At 35.7% G+C, this 21,353-nt stretch overlaps 1 protein-coding gene across 5 annotated transcripts in view; it reads right to left on the bottom strand.

Annotated features, from left to right (window-relative positions):
- The window catches only part of USP25 (ubiquitin specific peptidase 25), a 129,923-nt gene that overhangs the window by 102,565 nt on the left and 6,005 nt on the right, over positions 1 to 21,353 (bottom strand). For 3 of the 5 annotated variants that reach the window (XM_040484157.1, XM_040484155.1, XM_040484156.1), the window contains exons 3-5: positions 19,113 to 19,193; positions 11,205 to 11,328; positions 718 to 880 (exon numbers count right to left, since the gene is read on the bottom strand). In XM_040484157.1, the coding sequence (XP_040340091.1) occupies positions 718 to 880; positions 11,205 to 11,328; positions 19,113 to 19,182 (357 nt within the window). In that variant the 5' untranslated portion in view covers positions 19,183 to 19,193. The remainder of the gene's footprint in view (positions 1 to 717; positions 881 to 11,204; positions 11,329 to 19,112; positions 19,194 to 21,353) is intronic. The other 2 variants (XM_040484159.1, XM_040484158.1) reach the window with 1 other exon arrangement.

Genomic DNA, 21,353 nt, shown 5'->3' on the forward strand with positions numbered 1-21,353 from the left:
AAAGAAAGAAAGAAAGAAAGAAAGAAAGAAAGAAAGAAAGAAAGAAAGAAAATTAGTCCAAATTGAGAAGAGGATGCATAACTAAGCATACAAATATTTCAAATATTTTTCATTTTAGAATAAGGGTTTCAAGAAACATTTCATTAAGGGCCTTTCAAGTTAAAAAAAATTCATTACTCTTGATTTATCAATATTTATTCTTTACACATCATATGCTTAGAAAATTATGTCAATCTATACCCTCCTCAAACAAATTGTCACCTTATATTAAGAATATAAGTAATTAAAATGAATATAATTCTATGAATAACATCTTCCATCATGTACAATAATTTAATTTGGTTAACAACAACAAAAAATAACAGTTCTGCTTTCATATCTCGGTTATATCCTTCTCAAGATTTGCAGAGTAATACATACAAAATATTTTTTACTCTTTCTACTCTGACAATAACTCCTAACAGAAGGGAGGAAGGAGATTATTTCCAAATAAGTGAAAGGGGTAAGTACCACTCTACTATTAAAGCTTCATACTGGGGTGAGGACAAGAGAAGAGAGAGGAGTATTAACAATCCACAACTAGTTCATTGGACAGAAGGGCATATTAAAACCTTGCTTACATTTATGTTTAAAGTACACAATTTAAAAGACACACACCCCAACCCACTTTCCATTGCCATCATGCCCACCAAGTAAGATCTGCATGAAGATCCTTACCTGAATAACAGCACTAAACCAGCAAGTATTGCCAACATTCTTTAGTCCAACAGGAGCTTTGTCCTGCCTTTTTCTATCGTAAGGGTTTCGAGAATCCCTCCAAACTTCTGTAGGCGTCCTCTTTAAACAGGCTTTATTTTCTGCTATGCTGGCTTCAAGAACTCTTAAACAATGGAAAGAAAATGATAAAAAAAAGAAATGCACTATTAATTTAGTGCTGTAACCTAGGAAATAACATACCACAAACTAAGGATTTTAATTACTTAAGCTAGGGATAACGTATCTGGGGAATTAATGTTAAACACTAACTTTACTAAGTAGAAGTTAGTTTTCTGTAAGCACACAGTATCAAGGCAAACATATCAAGAGACACGCAGCCTTTTTTCCTAAGAAAGAGGAAATTTCAAATGCAAAAGACAGTGTTATAAATCAGAAAATATATTATGTTAAATTATGGTTCAACAAATTTGAGGTTTAGTACCAGGAATATAGCACCTATATTAAGTTTTCTAAGAAATCACTCTAGTAAATATTTATAAAATAACATAAAGACTAGTTTTTAATAATAACTGCTTTAAATTATCAAGAAAACATTCCTAAACAAACAGCACTTTTACTCCTCTGACCATTAATTTTCCTTTTCTATTAAAAGGGAAAAAAAAGCTAAGGTAAATTCTAGAGTTCTTTCAGTTCTAGGGTTCTATGACTTATGAGAGCTAAATAAAGAGAATACTTATGTGTTTATTTTTTCACCCAAAAGCTTACCTACATACCTATCAGAATAATAAAAGATTTACCTCTTAAAAATAAGCTTATCTAAATAATATCTTACATACATCTAAACATGGCAAGAATAAGGCTGCTTTGCTTAATCACGTTTTTCTTGCTCGTAAGCAAGTAACAACATGCAGGAAAACCTTAATTCCCAATATAACTAACAAAGCATTTTGCCTGTTCAAAACGTGTCACTACTCTTAATAAGCATGAGTAATATTCAAAGAGTCTTAACCCATTTTGTGTTAATTAAAAAGACTTTATCAAGAGTAAGTTTTTCCAACATTTTGGCTACTTGTGAAAATCTCACTCATGCTACACCATCTTTATTTTGAAGATTTTGCCCTATAAGATTAATGTCAAATTCATATAGCTATATTCCTTAATTATGGGGGAAAAGTAAATTATACTTTTATCTCTAACAGTATTATTTTCAACATGACATTAGATAAAATATAATAGGACTCAACTTATCATCGTTTAAGTTATGTGAATACAGGATAAAGTCTCCGTTTGGGAATCAATGAAACCACATCCTAAAAAATAGCAGGTAACAACATGATAGGTTGAAATGCAAAGATCAAACTCAAAACATTTATAAATGAACACCTCAGGGGTGCCTGCGTGGCTCAGTTGATTAAGTGTCTGACTCTTGATTTAGGCTCAGGTCATAATCCGACGGTTCACGGAATAGACCCCTACGTCAGATTCTGTGCTGTCAGCGCAGAGCCTGATTGGGATTCTCTCTCTCCCTCTTTCTCTGCCCATCCCCCATTTGCACACAGGTAAACCCTCTCTCAAGATAAATAAAAAAATAAAATAAAAATAAAAACAGGCAGTTTGCAATACCTCTGTAACTTTTAAAAGTGATCCAATATTAGCAACAGTACTGTGCCCAAAAACCAGCTCTCACATGCAACCACAGCCCATGGGAAGCTTTTTCTTATCAACTATTTACCAGTAAAAGGTACCAGAATCCTTGGAAATATTTAGTTAAGTGAGTTGGGGCAGAAGAAAGTAAGAATTTGTCTAGAATAGCCCATTGTTATGAAGTTTTCAAGAACGTAAGGGGGAAATAAAAAGTAAAAAAGCCAACTTGAAAGACTCCCTACTGTTCAAGTTGTACAGTTCAATATAATATAATAATAATATATTAGAACTGATTTTGTACAAGGCAGTTAGTTAATGTAAGTATACAATAGGGACCTATAACGCAAAAGTCTGCTGTATATAAGGTATATCTAATTTTTTATTGACTTTTACAAATGAGAGTGCTTTCCTTTGACAATTTTGTTCTTTTTGTAACGCATATGCATATTTAGGAGTATAAATAAAGGAAACTTATTTCAGCCTTGGTAATTAGAGATGAATGAACTAAAACAAGCAATGAGTTCTGGGGAAAGCTGCAAATACCACAAACAGGAAAGAAGAAGCCTCAACTCAGTCATATGTAGATCTCTTCATTCATTATAACCAAAAATATGGGTTTTAAAGAACTAGGTTTATTGTAACATTCCTTAACCACACCACATGGTAGAGCTATCGTACTAAAAGATGGTGGATGGAGAACGCCATGACTCTGTGACCTTGATTTACAGTTTATAACACATTCAGTTTTGTATCACCAGGGACTTACAACACACTTCACTAAGTTTCCCACCACCTCTTCCTGACTCCTAAAAAGCTATTAATACATTTATCACACTGCACCAAAAATATTTATTACTCAGCCAGTCTCTTGCATCAGCATCTGGAGGGTAAAAACACAGATTTGTTTCATTCCTAGAGCACATATGATAAATACTGAGGGCTAAACAAATGTTTACAGTGAAAGGATTAAGATATTAGATGTGGCTGCTGCTTCTCTATTTTTCTGGCAAAAGCCCAATCTCTAACCCAAATATTACTCTATTCCTAAGACCCCATCCCTTTTTATAGTCTAGTATTGGCAAAATGAATATAAACTTTCTATAAAGCCAGGTCCTACATAAATAAGAGTTCCTTCCCTGACCTCACCAAAGTAAAGCCACTGATACTATCCATGCTCTGAAGTACAAAGTATGCAATAGCTACAAATCCAGATATTAAGTCTGCCAGTAGAGAGAAAAAACAAAAAACAAAAACAAAGAAAAAAAAAACAACACTGCAAATTTCAGAGAGCTTAGAAATAGCTTATAGCAAAATACAGCATGCTGAGAGATGCAACCCCAAAAGCCACAAATCAAAAACCAATTCCCACTTCCCATCACCTGCTTTCTTATCTTCCCAACACTGGTCATGACCATGCAGCAATACACAAAGATGATAAAATGTTTTGCTCTTTTCCTTCTACACTCTACATGGAATATTTAAAGCACTTACTTATGATAAATGTTCACCTTCCCATTAAATTTCTATTGTACTGATTTTGGTTTTTGGGTTTTTGCTAGTTTTATTATGTTTGTAGTGTTAATTATACTTAAATTATTTAAATTGCATCATAGCAGTAATGTAGAAAACATCCCACTTTAGATCATCTGAGTACATTTAGGGAAACATCATACTCACTGAAAAACATACATATCATTTAGGCTGTATAGACCAACAAAAAAGAAAATGAAAAGGAAAGAGGGAAGGGAGGGAGAAGGGAAGGGGAAGGGAAGGGGAAGGGAGGGGAAGGGAGGAGACAGAGGACTGAAGGAGGAAAGAAAGAAGGGAGGGAGGGGGAGGAAAGAAGGAAGGGAGGAATAATTTTGTAATTTTCCTTTTTGAAAAAAATGGTATTATGATTAGGATCATACTATATCCATAAATCAGTTTAAGGAAAACTCACCATTTTTACAACATTCAGTCCTCCAATTTGTGAAATACAATATGTTTCCAATTATTTACATATTCATTAATGTGTCTCAATGATATTTGCTAATTTTCTTGGAAGTTCTTGCACATTCATTAAATTTATTCTTGTCTTTGACAGTTTTATGTTATAAATGGTAGCTTTTTAAAATTTCTCCCTATCATTCTTTTTGTACATAGAAATATAATTTTTGCATATTGATTATCAATCAACATAGCTCAAAGCATGCTTTTCTTGGAAAGAGTACTTTGTAGAGGGATAATTTGCATATAAGATACACAAATCTTAAATGCACAGCTCAGTGAAACTTTTTACATATCTATACACCTATTTAACTACCACGCAGATAAAAATACAGAAAATATCCATCGTTCTAGTAAATTCTCTCATACCCTTTTTATAGCCAAGAGTGATTCCCAGGAAATCACCATTCTGACTTCTGTCACTGTAAATTAGTTTTGCCTGTCCTTAAACATCACAGAAATGAAATCATACAGCAGTTACTCTTTTGCGTCAAGTTATAATTGTTTGCAGTTTTTAGTTATTATCAATAAAACTAATGGACTCCTTTCTCAAGGGTCTATACCTAGGAATGGAAACACTAAGTACTAGTATAGTATATGTTGAAATTCATTATAAGTACCCAGTTTTCCAGATTTTCCAAAGTGGTAATTCCGTTTTACACCCCTACCAACAATATGTGACAGTTCCAGGTACTCCACGTGCTTACCAATATTTGGTACAGTCCTGCTGTTTCATCTTAGCCACTGTGATGGAGGAACAGTGGGGCCTGTTCTCTAAGGGGATGACTTGGCAAGTGTGCACTAACCAGACGGCCGCCACTGCTGCAATCTATCATTACAGCCAACAAGGCAACATGTCAATAATCATATGTTGAATACAAATTAAGAGATTCTATGTTTCCAACACAGAGGCTACCACTGCCTGCCTGCCAGACATGTGACTGCTTCCAAAAGTTGATATGTTTCTCCTGTGGTGAGGTAGGACACACTGTATGGGGGATGCCTGCCTGTCAATTCTGGAAGACTGACTACAAAGAACCTTTGGCCACTCAGCTCTCCCCACTTACTGGCCTCTGCCCTTCTTGGGACTAGCAGTGGTACCTCACTATTGACACTGTTTCAAGTTACAGTGTTGCTGTTCCCATCTAATCAGTCAATTCTGGCCACAGTCCTGCATTCCTTGAAACTAATCTGTTTCATATTTTCAATTTTTCCAGACCACTTGTACTCTGACAATGTCAGAAATGACTCAAAAAATGAATAGTAATTAAATAGTAATTAAAGCATTCCATGGGTCTTCTATGATCCACAGGTTTCTGGTATTGTTGAGCCTTACTATTATTTTCACAAAACTAAAAAGATTTATAATTGACTGCCTCACCTACACATCTTCTTAATGCAGTTTCCTCTCACAACAGCTTCCTAAATAAAAAGGGTAGGAGTTAAGAGATCTATTTTAGGGGTGCCTGGGTGGCTCAGTTGGTTAAGTGACTGACTTTGGCTCAGGTCATGATCTCACTGTTGCATGAGTTTGAGCCCCATGTTGGGCTCTGTGCTGACAGCTCAGAGCCTGGAACCTGCTTCAGATTCTGTGTCTCCTCCTCTCTGCCCCTCTCCTGCTTGCATTCTGTGTCTCTCTCTCTCTCTCTCAAAGACAAACATTAAAAACATTTTTTTAATAAAAAAAAGAGAACTATTTTAAAAATTCAGAATCCTGGGTGCCTGGGTGACTCAGTCGGTTGAGTGTCCGACTTCGGCTCAGGTCATGATCTCACGGTTCGTGGGTTCAACCCCAGCATCGGGCTCTGGGCTGACAGCTTGGAGCCTGGAGCCTGCTTTGGATTCTATGTCTCCCTCTCTCTCTGCCCCTCCCCCACTCATGCTCTGTCTCTCTCTGCCTCTCAAAAAATAAAGAAACGTAATAAAAATTCAGAATCCCACCCTAACTGCTCCTGGACATGATGCTTTTTTCTTTCCCTAAGGGCAACGGTAGGCCATTCTGGTTGGTAAACCCCCTACCCCAGGTGGCTCCCAAACTTAACTCCAGCTCAGACCCCTGGACTTCCTTGTTGGACTGAATGGTCTTGGAGTGTAAAAATAGTCAATAGTCAGTTGAACACACTGCTCACTCAGTTTCTCTACAGTGGCCCATGGAGGCTTATGTGGGAGCCACAATGAGCCCCTGTAAATTATGTAAAACTTCTTTTTCCTCTTGCACTTACCCTTCTAGATGAAACGTCAGGTTCAAGTAGAAAATTACTGCAAAAAGAGGTAAAAGTACAACTACCGGAATGGGACATACTGATTTTGTAGCAGTGGAGGCAGTATAACCACCCCACATTCAGTCTTCCAGAACTGCCCTTGGAGCCTGAATCACAAGGAAAAGTGCCCTGGTGAGACTACCCCTCACTGTTTCACTGAGCAAAGAATCCTGGCAGTTCTTTTCATTCACTGAAAATCATTTCATGATATTCATGTGTCTTATTACTGTGTCAACTGTGTCATTTGTCACCTTCACTGTCACTATTTTTAGGATAATTCCTTTTTTCTCTGTGAATATTTTAAAGATATTCTCAGTCCTAAATGTTCTGGAGTATCATTATCGTGACTCTGGTGTGGGTTTCTTTTAATTTTCCCAAATAGGATTTGTTGGGCTTTGCAAAATTATAGGTTATTTTTTCCACTTCTGAAAAATTATAAATTATTATCTCTTTAAATATGGCCTTTGAGCCACTCTCTCCTCTCCTTCTGTAACACCAATTAAAGTATGTTAGACCTACTCACTTTATTTTCCATGTCTTTTAACCTATCGCCGTATTTTTCATCTTTTTTTTTTAGCTATCTGTTACAAATTGGAGAATTTCTTCTCCTATTCACCCTCCAGACTAATGTTCTCTAGCTACTTCTTTTTTGTTTTGTTTTTTTGTTTTTATTTTGTTTTAGAGAAAGAGCCAGCACGCATACATGTACAAGCAGGGAGAGGGGCAGAGAGAATTCCAAGCAGGCTCCATGCTTGGTGTAAAGCCCGATGCAGACTTCAATCCCGTGACCCTGCGATCGTGACTCCCGTGCCTCCTCCCCCGTTCTTTAGCTATTTCTAACCTATTAAACCTATATTCTGTTTGCTTTTCTGGTCTTACTTTGGTAAGTCTAATTTTCATTTCCAGAAGATATTTTCCATTCTTTTTCAAATGTACTACGTCATATTTTCAAGGATTTCTTATACCCTGTAAAAGCTAGAGCATAACTCTATCAATCACAGTATCTAAATACATGTGTACTGCCTATTGCTCTTGCTGATTCTCACGATAATTTTTTTTTTTTTCCAAGTGTGTGTGGTAATTTTCAGGGTGGGTGCTTACAGAGCTTCAAAAGCTACCAAAGGGGTTCTCTGAGGCCAAGGATAAAGACACCCTCCTAGAGAGACAATATACTTTTGATTCTGCCAGGACCTAGGAACAACACAAAAACAACACCATTCAAAACTAAATTCCCCAGGGTACCTGGGTGGCTCACTTGGCTGAGCATCCAACTTTTTCTTTTTTTTAAATTTTTTTAATGTTTATTTATTTTTGAGAGAGAGACAGAGAGAGAAAGAGAGTGAGCGGGGGGGGGGGGGAGGGAGGGAGAGAGGGAGGGAGGGGGGAAGGGAGGGAGGGAGGAAGGGAGGGAGAGAGACAGAGAGAGAGAATCCAAAGCAGGCTCCAGGCTTTGGGCTGTCAGCACACAGCCCAATGCAGGGCTTGAACCCATGACCCATGAGATCATGACCTGAGCCGAAGTCAGACACTTAACCAATTGAGCCACCCAGATGCCCCAAACACCCAACTCTTGATTTCAGCCCATGATCACAGGGTCATGGGATGGAGCCCCACCTTGGGCTCTATGCTGAGCATGGAGCCTGCCTAAGATTCCCTCCCTCCCTCCTTCTCTCTCTCTCCCTCCCCAACTCCCCTGCTCAAGCTCACTCTAAAAAAACAAAACAAAACAAAACAAAACAAAACAAAACAAAACAAAACAACTAAATTCCCCAAGGGACATTTAAATATGACTGACCTACCAATCAGTAGTTCTGTCTCGGGGTTTTGTTTGTGGGTTTGTTTTTCTAAGTGTGGCAAGCTTAGTAGCATACTCCCTAGAATTTGCTTTCTCTCTTTCTCTTTTGCTTACAGTGCAGAGCCTGCTTGGGATCCTGTGTCTGTCTGTCTCTCTCTCTCAAAAATAAATAAATGTAAAAAAAAAAACAAAAAACTTTTTTTTTAAATGTTCAACTTAAGAAATTTACCATGAAATTTGTGAGTGCCTACACAGAGGATTGTGAGATATAAAAAGATATACTGTAACTCATATAATTATAATGTAGTATTCCAAATGTATGAACTCATATTAAAGTACATCTGCTGAAATATAATCATAGTCAAATGATTCTAGGACTCTGTTGGGTAAATCTTTGCTATCTGAACATAAGTAATGAGCAAATAGTTAAATTTACTTTGATGCATGATATATAAACTGTTTCTTAAAAATCATTTTCTCTTTTGAATTTAGAATCCTAAACCTTCATAAAACCCATAGGAACAAATATAAATATCTCTTTGCCATATATTTAGCTACAATTCTCTTATTCCCTTTTGATTTTTTTTTTTTTTTTTTTTTTTAGTGTTTATTTTTGAAAGAAAGGGAGGGAGACAGAGTACAAGTGGGGGAAGGGCAGAGAGACAGGGAGACACAGAATCTGAAGCAGGCTCCAGACTCTGAGCTGTCAGCACAGAGCCAGATGCAGGGCCCAAACCTATGAACCATGAGATCAAAACCTGAGTCAAAGTCGGAGGTTTAGCCAACTGAGTCACCCAGGTGCCCCGTCTGACACAGTATGATTTACATATGTGCTTATTAACTGCACATTTTACACTTGACATATTTTTGTTAGCTGTAAATTATAAAATCTACACATACCACCAAAGACTTACATTTTGCAACTAAATTAATATGATTTTTTACTTCTACAGAATATAATTTTATGTAAAATTTCATGGCATAATACACCACACCAAATGTCGGTAATGTTATGTACAATAAAAATATTTATAAAGTATTCACTATTTTAAGACTATATTAGAATTTAAAAGACCAAGAATAAAAAAGAACATTATCTTAAGAGATACAGGTTCCCATTTGGACAAAAGTGAGTATCTAGAGAAATACATAACATATACATTAAGTAACAGATTAGGAATAAGTTTTAATCCTTAACTTTCAAGTTATTTTTATTTATTAACTAACTGGTACGTGCTGTTTCAATTAGAAAACACATGATATAAAAACTAGTGGCACTATTTGGTATATAAGCTTCCAGACTTTTTTCTGTTGTATACTTGTGTAAATTCGCTTCAACAATATACATATACTTTTAAAAACAAGATTTGCATTATAATATATATTCTATCTTACAATCTTTTACACTTAAAAGATCAATGTCCTTAAATATGAAATCCAACTCACCTATTTCATGTTTAAAATATTTCTCCTCAAAGTTTAAGTTCTGCCAAGTTTTGTAATTATTCAAGATAATTATTTCAGTCCGATCCTTTTTTTGAGGCAAAAACTAATTTTACAATTTCTCTAAATCCTTCACACACACAAAAAAACCTAATTAAAATGTCTAAAGATAATGTATGAATTTTTGGTTTTTCATTTAAAATTACTGGCATTAACTGAAATTAGCCCCAACTGAAAAAGACAATAAATCTTAATTTAAGTCTTTCCATCTTAATGTCTTACAAAGTAGCATTTAAAGACATTAAGAAGTATTACTAATAAAAATTATGTGCCTTTGCTAAATATAGCATTTTGAGGCATCTCCTACCATACAGTAATCTCAGATTACCTAGAAAGAAATGCATTATTGATATTGTGCCAAGGGAAATTATCTGAGAAAGCTGGTACATTCTGCTACCAAACAACTGCGTTAGAGGGTAAAGAACACTGGCGTCGTCAGATTTACCTTAGTTGTGTGCCTTTGGAAAATCATTTAACCTCCTAAAAGAACAATTTCCTCTTCAATAAAAGAGTTACCATTACCTCCACAAAGTTGTTTAGAAGATTATAAAGATTTTTTTAAGTCAACATTGTTTCATGAAAAAATCAAATTTATTTTTATTTGATCCACTGTTGAATCAAAATGTTTCAAACTAAAAAAGTTTTCATTATTAAATCAAAAGATTCATTCTGTCACACATCTTGGAATCTTGCCTATTTCTTTAAAAGAAAAACAAACAAACCTATACACATACTATCATATTATAGATCAGAAAATGGAGAATTAAAGCCCATGGGCTATATCCAGTGGGCAGCCTATTTTTAAAATCAAGATTTATTGGCCCATAGTCACACTCATTAAATTATATATTATCTATGCCTGCTTTGGCACTATAATACTAGAGTTGAGTAATTGTGACAGAAACCATATGGCCAATAAAGCCTAAAACATTTGCTATTGGCCCTTTACAGAAAAAGGTTGCTAACCCCCGCTATAAATGACTATAAACTGAATTGGACAATATATCCAAAAGAGATTAGGGTAAGAAAACAATCAAAACAATATGAAAACATACATCTAAATTTTAACGCCTCATAATGCCACTCCAAAATCCTAAAAATCTAAGCTCCAAATACAATCGAACTAGAATATGAAAATTTTGGTTACAGAAAATATAACAACAGTACTGAAGTTTATTAATGATTTATTTAAAATAACAAAGTATATCTTTGTGCCTCTTGAAATTAATTAAAGCCAATTATTATTTCTATAATAAATAGTACTTATATCTACTTTATACAAATTATGTTTTTACCTGCTAATGGCTTGCTCCTCATCAGTTATTCCAGTCTCCCTGAATGCCCTGTTTGATTCCGCCAAACTCAAGGCAATTGCTCTCTGAAGATCATCTTTATCATCTCCAGTGAGATCAATCACATCTGAAAAGCAAAACTATCTTTCTCAAAATTAAAAGTCAAACAAAATGAAGGTAATTCTTATCATGGGGATTTTATACCCAATATATCCTTTCAAACCAAAGTCAGCACCAACTTAATTCTCCATAAGAGCCTCTCTGAAGAGAATGCAAACACATTTTAAATTGGTTATGTTTTAAAACTCAATGTTCTTCCCTAGAAAATATACCTAAAGCTATAAAAGCATATATAATTTTCATTGCAGAGGAATCTCAGTATTTACTGGGAAGCCTCTGATTAAAAGCTAATAAGCAGAAGAATGCTAAAAAAAAAATTGGTTCTTTCCCAACAAAAATTGAAATCAACATAATTAAAGTTGTATTTATGCTTTCTGAAGTTAATTCAATCATATACTCATTACAATTCATACATACTACCACCTAAAAATTATCTATCAAAGTATGATAATAAAGGAGATCTCAAAAATTATGTTTCAGAAACTGACCATAAATATATGTTTATATATACATTTTTTTAAAGACTGGAAGAATGTACTAAACTGTTAACAGTAATTAATTTTGAGGGTTATGGGATTAGAAAAGTATCAGGGCATTTCACTTCCTATTTTAAACACTTTGCTACCATCCGAATTAATGAATGAACATGCAGTCATTTTCATTTAAAAAAAAATTTTTCATTTCACAAAAAGCAAGAAATATACAAATAAATGATACTATTTTCTTTTGCAAGAAAGAAAATAGTCTTGATGCTGTAAGTATTCTTCTTCCAAAGAATAATGGCTACAGCTATTACTACCTTCAGAAAAAACACTTTTTAATCCAATTTTCTATATTGGTCAGTTTCCTTCACTCAAAAGATGGCAATAATACCTCCATTATCATAAGAACCATAATGCATTGCTAAGTAGGGGACTGCACAACAATACAGTAAGAAATAGAAAAAGCTATAGCTGTTTTACCTTATCTTTGTGAGGTTGGGCTTATGGTTACAGGTATTTTGAATGTTTTATATTGAGACACATTAAAAATTAATGTTTCTTTGTAACTCTTAGAAAAGAATTTTGCAAGAGTGGAAACACGAAAAGGGGTTGGGGATGGGAAAATAAGGTGCCTGTATTTTACCAATTGACTGTAGGATTATATGTAGTTACTCAAAAAGAATATGCCATACTTACTGAGAAAGAAATGATGTATATTGATAGTTTCAAAAGTCTACTTCTATTGTTATCGACACTTTTTTTCTCTAAACAACAGCTTACAAGAATATTAGAAATATTTGTTGGCTATGGAAGGTGTTTTTTAAATGTCGTTAAGAGAGTACAATGAAACCTCATGAAAATGTAATAAGTAGGGTACAAAAAAATTCAGTCAGGTAAAATGTAGTACAGAATATAGCAAGGTAACTGAAATGATGGAGCATGCCTACATATACCAGCAAGCGAAAGTTTCCTAAGTCTTGCTTACAAGACCCAAGTCCATGTAGACAACAGTTGCAGACGGATGTCACCCTGGGTGTAGCTATCCAATCCAGCTTAAAAATTGTTGAAGAAGCTAGGACTAGAGAGGCACGAATGGGCCCCCAAAAATGAGAACTACCGTGGTTATTAAATGACTAGACCGCAAGTGAGTGAAGAACAATGGAAGTAAAAAAAAAAAACCAAAAAAAACCAAAAAAATTGAAAATCACAAAGAAGCAGAAAAACCGGTATGGGAGATATGATTACTTAGCCCTCAGACTCCAGTCTCTCATCCTCCTACTGTGCTTTCTTCAGCTACAAAAGCTAGGAAGATTAAACAAATCTATTTTCCCAATTCACTTGTAGCTATGGTTCTGAATAGAATTTAGGTTGCATCAGTCAGATGCACTAACAAGAGACTGAGAAGGAAGGAGCGAGGGGAAAGCCATTATCCTGCTGCTTTTGGCTATTTTCTCCAGCATGACTGAACAGATACGTGTTGTTCCACATAGCATTCCAGTGTCCAATTTCCAGATTCGGGATGTCGAGAGATAGAGAAGTGGCAACTAGACTGCATTCCAATGTTCAGGCACAGCTCAGTGGCAGTTACCTAACCCTGCCTGCTTGTTCTCTGGGCTGCAGCTGCATAAGTAAGTTCTTGAACTCAGTAGTCCCAGAGGCGGCCTCCTGATTCACTATCTTCCTGATTGTGGCAGAGGGAGCTGCTTCCCTGGGTGGCCAGTCCTGCAAGAACCTGGGAATCATTTCCTAAGGCTGAGCTGGAGATCCCACCTCTAGTACCTCCAGTGTTTTGTTTTGTGTTGTTTTGTTGTAAGAACCTAATCCCCTGTATTAAATTTCTTCTTTAAAACTATCTGGAGTATTTACTGTTTCATGTCTGACAAGTAAAGCAAACTGGCTAGAACAAAAACTCATTTAGAAATAGTAACAACTTATAATTAGAGCTTTTTATAATTGAACTGTAACCCAAGAAACACAAAAGTAAAAAACAAGTCAAGATGTTTTAAACCTATTTCAAAGATAACTGCAGTTGTGAGAAACGAAGTATACCATCATAAGAATAAAGAATGGTGGACAGGTTTTAAATTTATGTCTTCTAACTATTAAATCTTTCCTCCAGAGTAGCAAATCTCCAAGAGTGGTCAATAAAGCCTTCAGGATTCCCCCATGACCCTAAGAGAAAAGGGTCCCATAGGTAAAAATCTTTCTCCTAAAAATACCAACATGTTATCTGCCTTTTCTCCTGTGGTCATATTTGCACTGATGATGCAAAACAATGATGGATAAAACGGCTGCATCTGCAGAAATTGAGGCAGTAGCACCAAGTTCTTTGAGCAATTCACTGTCACAACTAAGCATACTCACTATTCAAAAAAAAAAAAGCCTGTTTCTCTTAGATCCTTGATATAAAGGAAAATATTTTACTAAATCTCAAACACTGATTTACATATTCTTTTAACCCTATGTGACAAAATACAAAGTATGCATACTACTTCTGCTGCTTCCAAAGTAAGCTTTTGCTCCAGAAAAAACACTAGTGTGGGGCGCCTGGGTGGCTCAGTTGATTAGGCATCTGATCTGTGATTTCAGCTCAGGTCATGATCTCATGGTTCCGTTTGTGAGTCTGAGCCCCTCATCAGCTCTGCACTCACAGCACAGAGCCTATTTGGGATTCTCTCTCTCCCTCTCTCGCTCTGCTCCTCCCCCGCTTGAGCATGTGCAAAACATGTTAGTATAATGCTTGAGTTGCAAGCCAGCTGAACTGGCAGATATTTCTTTCACAGAGCACTATTTTTACTTGAAAAAAACAACTAACAAACTATGATTACTCAAACTTCAAAATTTGGCAGATACTCTGTCTAGAATAAACAAAGTGATCCTGTCACCTGAGGGAGAACAAATGAGAATATGTGCTGCCAATGATTAATGTGGAATTTTCAAGCAAAAATGGTACCTTTGAAAACTTGTTTCTATCACTATGCACATATCTTCCCAACACTTAAAGTCTTTTCTGATGAAATCAAGTGATACTAACAATTTTTATTTGTTTCATAAAGCAGACATTCTTCCAACGTTTGGAAGGAAATCTTTTCTGTGGTGTTATAAAATCATGCATCGGTAAACAATCCATTCAAAGAGCAAGGTGAGTGACAAAGATGCTAGGGGCATCTTTAGTTTCTATATTTGGTCTTTGACCCATTTCCTGACACAGAGTTCCTAAATCACTTGGAATTTTCTGGGTGACAGGAACATCTTTTGTTCTAATAAGATGACTCCTGGGGGACTCCTGTATAGCTCAGGATGAACTGATGCTCACCAGCTCCTATATGGCTTCAGGATGAATGCTGGTCACCAGAAAAACCAAGCCATGATGAGAAGCTTGGAACTTTGAGAGGAACTTTTTTCCCTGGGGAGGAAAGAAGGGCTAGAGATTAAGTTAGTAATCAACCATGCCTACCTGATGAAACCTCCATAAAAATCCTTAAAGTACAGGGTTCAGAGTGCTTCCAAACTGGTGAACATATTCACCTGCTGGGACAGTGGCACACCCCAACTCCATGAGACAGGAGCTCCAGCTCTTGGATCCCTTCCAGATCCTACTCTATATACCTCTTCATCTGGCTTGTTCATCTGTATCCTTTATCATATCCTTTCTTATACAATAAACCAGTCCATGTAGTGTTTCCCTGAGTTCTGTGAGCCATTATTACAAATTATCAAAATCAAGGAGGAGATTATGAGAACCCCCAATTAGTAGCCAAGTCAGACAGAAGTGTGGACTATGTAGAATGTAGAACTTGTGACTGGCATGTAAAGTGGAGACAGTCTTGTGGGACTGAGAGCTCTTAACTTATGGAACCCGATGCTAACTCCAGGTAGACAGTTTCGGAATTGAATTGAATTGTAGGATACCCAGTTGGTGTTGGAGAATCTATCAGAGGTGGGAAAAATGCACACATCTGGTGTCAGAGTGTAAGGAGAGGAATAAACAAGCAACAGTAGTCTTCAATGCTAAAAAGATAGGTTGATCAGAGACTATTATTGGTCCTTAGCTGAAAAGCTGGGGCTTTTTCCTTTAAGCAATGGAGGAGGTTTATTCATTATTTGTAGTTTTACTACAATTACAATAATTTTCTCCATGATGTTCCCATTACTCCATAACGCTTATTCCCATAGGATATTTTAGAACAATAGGGCAATCCTCAAAGACTATTACAACCTACTCTTACACCAAATACACATGATTTTAAGACTAGATATTAGCAAATTAAATGTTATTTCAATAAAATGCTTAAACATGAGTTTCTTTTTCTGGAGTTAGGAGAACAATTTCTCCTAAAACAAGAAACATGTAATAAACTATTAATTTCACAATGAAGCCTAGCACCCTATGAGTTTCTTATATGCTTATACTCAAAATGGAACAGAGAATAAGCATAGCTATAAACAAGTTCTAAATGAAATAATTTATAATTTCAATTATAAAAATTTAGCCTTTGTAAAAATCCAAGCAAATGTCAGAGTATTACGAATATTTTTATAACTGTGCCAAGGGAGGATCTCAGTAAAACACCAAAATGTTTCAACCAACCCTCCCTCTAGTACTAGTGTGAACACAGCTCAGGGCACAAATGTGTTACTGTTAGCTGAGTAACACTATAGAAAATCACAGGTTACAAAAGCCTATAAACATTAACCTCCAACATTTTCAAGTCTGCCCAAATTAAAACATTTTTTCTATACAGTCAGAAATATATATACCGAAACATAACACTTACCCTAATAAATCTTTCACTCTCCAAAGAATTACCATTTGAGTAAAACTTAAGTACCAACTCCAAAACATTTCTCTGTTTATTCCAAAATACAGGCAGTCATCAACATAACAATGAATTAGACTTTCAAATATATGCATTATTTATAACTCATAATTCATTTTCCTGTGAAAATAGTATACTAAATGACATGAGGCTTTCAAGTTAGTTTACAAAAGCCAATTTAGCCCATAATATAGTTGAATTACAATACATGTAAAGATTTTGAATTTAGGAGGAAAAAAGCTCTTCCATTGTTTTCTTTACCTACATAAGGTTAAACCTAAGGGAAATCCTTCACCACTAGCAAAGATTTCTAGGCAAGGGAGTGATGAGTACAAAGAACTGTTTGGGGAGATTACAAAGAGCTTGTAAAAATAAAAACAAAAATCACTAGGCCACCAGAAGGATGGGGATGCCTTAGGAGAGATAGGCAAGTATGATCAAAGGGATGGTCAGCAGACTGGAAGTAAGGACACTACCATTCTCACCATCATTCACTCTGCTTCACCATGGATCCTCACCATTCATCTCCTGAGCCCAATATACTCCTACCTAGCCTGGAATGTACCTGCCTCAGACATTCACAAGGTTTACTCCCTAACTTCACTCAGGTGTCTTCGTAAATGAGAACTCATCCAACAGATATTCCCCAACTGACCCCTTGTTTGGCACAACTCATGCCTGACCTACAACCACATCCTTGTCACCCTCCATCCCTTCACCCTGCTCTACTGTTTTTCATGAATTTACTACTGCCTGACATTATTTATTTATTGTTTACTGTCTTTCCCCTATGTAAACTGAGACTCTGTTTTCTAAAGGCCTAAAAAAGTACCTGACACAGATGAGGGAATCAATAAATATTTATTAAACAAACAAAAGCTCAATCTTGACTATGGAATAGTGACAAAACTGAGTGAGTCATCTTCACAATGACACTAATTAGAAGACTTAAGAACATATGCTTCATCCACCTAAAACTTTTTCTAGTAAGTTCTAGGACCAACAGCATAATCAAGTATCATGTTAGAACAGTACTTAAAAGCAAGAAGACATACACAGTGTAACACAGCTCAAGGGGACAAATGTTTCCCACTGCATTCTCCCATTCTCCTCTGCTCTCACTCAGCTCCAAAGAAGTTCCTACTTTTCCAATCTTCTCACTGCTGAATTCAGACTCTCTCAAACAGGGAGGTCCAATAGAAATTTCTGTGATGATGGAAATGTACTATTAATCTGTACTGTCCAATATGGTAGCCACTAGGCACATGTGACTACTACTGAGCATTGAAAATGTGTCTAGTCCAACAGAGGAACTAAATTTTAGTATTATTTAATTTTAATTTATATTTTAAAATTTAAGTTCCCACATGTGACTACAGGCAACTTTATTGAATAGCTCAGCTCAAAATGGTCTTGTTCTGTTTTTAATAATAGCTGCTGACATTATAATGGCAGTACTGGCAAGAAAAGTGAAGAGTACAGCAGCCATTCCTGAATTTTGTCATAAACTTCATTGTTTTGCAACTTGGATTGTGGGGAAAAAACAACAACATTCAGTATTAGTCAACAAAAGTTATAGCCCACAGCTATCATCTGGCAGTAAAATTTAAGAAAACTCACAAATTTGGAGTACCTGAGTGGCTCAGTTGGTTAAGCGTCTGACTTCGGCTCAGGTCACAATCTCACTGTTCATGGGTTCAAGCCCCGTGTCAGGCTCTGTCCTGATAGCTCATAGCCTGGAGCCTGCTTTGGATTCTGTGTCTCCCTCTCTCTCTGCCCCTCCCTTGCTCATGCTCTCTCTTTCTCTCTCTCTCTCTGTCCGTCTCAAAAATAAACATTAATATATATATATATATATAATTCATAAATTTACACAAGTCATTCTGCAGTATATGTCTAACAGAATTCTAAGTACATGCTTAGATTAGAATGTAAGCCTAGCCTAGTTGCATCCAACCAGTTATAAGTAACTTTCACACCACTGTAACATCTTATTTTTCAGCTTAACATTGACTTTTTGTGAATCGTCCAAATAGTTTTATGCATTAGAAATCTCTATGGAAAAAGATTTAACTTTCTTTGCATTATTTTTTTTTTCTATCTGCAGTTACTTGTTTAACATATTTGAAGAACAGGCAAAATATTACTGTTCAATTAATAATATCCTAAACTGCTTAACATTAAGTGATTTACCCTCAGGAGAGATGACAACACTACACTTGGATCTATTTATCACTTGTGCTTTAAATCACTTTTAGAGTGGCCAAGCAATATAACCAAGACCAGAGTTCTAAGACAGAGCCTCTCACTTTCTTTGCAATCCTCACCTAATAATTCAATTCTTTTGATGGGGGGGGCGGCCCGGAGGAATACACTGAGTCTAAATTTGTGAAGGGTGGACCACTTAACAGTCATTCCAATGTGTTATACCAATTTCTCTAAAACTTAAGCCAATATGTGGCATTACTTTCTGTGTTAAAATTACCTACCCAAATCCCTCTCATCTTTTGATCCATACTTTGATTGCTCAATTGTAGCACATCTTGTTCTGGTGGGCATATACTTTTTTCCTGTTTTGAAAAAGTTCAAAAGAATTTAATGGTCATGAAAGAAAGAAGATTACTACTTGATTTCAAATTGGGCAAAAGCCTTGTGGTCATGTCAATGACAGAGTTTGCCATGACACAAAAACTTAGAGGATATTAAGTATACCTATGATATCTCAATATCTTGCACTGTTCCCTTGTTCCCTTTGCATTAGTACCTTTTACTGCAAAACTCCAAAACAATTTTATTTCCAATTTAAGCTGGAGGTGGGAAGCATTTATTGGACAATCCACAATATCTAATCTGGACAGGAGATCCAAGTAGTGAAAAAAGATGTCTAAAATTTTTGCTAATATTACCACGAATGATTTAGACCTTTTCTCAAAATTTAAGATAGTATTAAATTACAGTACGGAAAATTACCAAAGCAATAAAAAGATGCCAGGTACACTACTACTTAATTCCTTATTAGGCAGAGTACAAGCTTTCCTTGAAATGTTTTCTTTTTCTCTCAAAAAGGAAAGGTAAAAATGTACTAAAAAGCCCACTCACAGCCCTACTATTGAAAATGTAATGACTTCTTCAATATTAAATGAAGGTTCACAAATATGTGTTGAATCTCCAAATCAAGTAATCTATTTTCCTGACATACCCAGTTACGCATAAAAGAAAATTTCCCCACAAGCCCCCAATGTGAGTTCTATGGGATATTATGTTAAAAGCTAAACTTTTCTAGTCATTAAAAAAAAGATACATTTTATTTCTTCTAAACTCTAAAAGAGTTTATAGCCACAAGGAATCTTATGTATTTAGCATTAGAGACTTTTATTTCAAAATGTAGATGTTTTGCTAGCACCACAACCAACAGATGACACACTTGAAGTTAGCAAGGTGTTGTTTATGTTTTAGCCCTGGTTGTAACGACTTAATACTTAGAAAAGAAGGAATAAAATTTGTTTTTAATTTAAAAAATAAAAAAAAACAAGCCATATTTGAAAAAATTAAGCTAAACTATGGTCAATTCTTAAATAACAATGTATTTCATATAAAATTAAGAAAATGCTCAGAAAGGATTTTCATAAGTAGAACAATCTCTTGAGAATTTCCTCACTCTGATCACTCAATACGCCATGCTCCTGCAACACACAGCTTTTTCAGTAGAGGCCTGTATTTGAATATATAGTTGTAATTATTTCCTATCTTTCCGCCCCACATGTTTTACCACTTCTTCCAAGAATTAAAAATACACAAAAGATTTCATTTCTCCTGAGGAATAATAGCACAGTGATTTAAAGAATCTGATCTGTTGAATGCATGACATCTCCTTACTTTCTCATTTTGAAAACATATAACACTAGTATGACACTGCCAATTTAAATGCTGAATCAAGACTATTTCCCAATGGCAATCACACTTAGAACTTTTTGAAATATGGTGCACATCTGTTAAATGGAAAAGAACGGTTACTTCATCAGATATTTTTTTCCCCAATTTGATACTGTTATGATACAATCACCACATCCTATTTTTACAAGGGTTTTTCTCAACAATCTGAAAACAACTTTATGGACACACTATCCAAATTATTGAATTACTAAGTGTAAATTAGCACCTTGGTGAGAAGGATAGCACGTTTCACTGATAAAGAAATTACAACAGCACACAATTTGCTCAATATGATAATCAGTTATAATCAAACCTGAAATTTCCTTTCCCTACCATTTCACATGGAATATAAAATTGCTTAAGGAATAATTTTCAAGAGCTACACACACACACAAAATTTTTAATTATTATTTATATAGGACACATGCCTTCTGAAATCTGGTTGCCTTCTCCCTAAGAACATCTGTTTGAAGCTCTCTTGTCCATAACATTTTCACTATTCTTTGTCAACAGTGTTGAACAGGTATAACATCTGGCTTAAGCATTATTCACGGACTTTCACAGAACAAATGACACCTCTTCTTTTATTCAGGACAGTCTTATAACCCTAATTCCCCTACCTACATATATATATATATATATATATACACACACACACACACTCCCTCATGTCACAAAGTCTACCATCTATATTAAGAATTCACAGGGGCGCCTGGGTGGCGCAGTCGGTTACGCGTCCGACTTCAGCCAGGTCACGATCTCGCGGTCCGTGAGTTCGAGCCCCGCATCGGGCTCTG

This window comes from Herpailurus yagouaroundi, unplaced genomic scaffold (genome assembly GCF_014898765.1).
Source record: "Herpailurus yagouaroundi ecotype Mexico unplaced genomic scaffold, PumYag 162, whole genome shotgun sequence".
Classification (NCBI taxonomy): domain Eukaryota; kingdom Metazoa; phylum Chordata; class Mammalia; order Carnivora; family Felidae; genus Herpailurus; species Herpailurus yagouaroundi.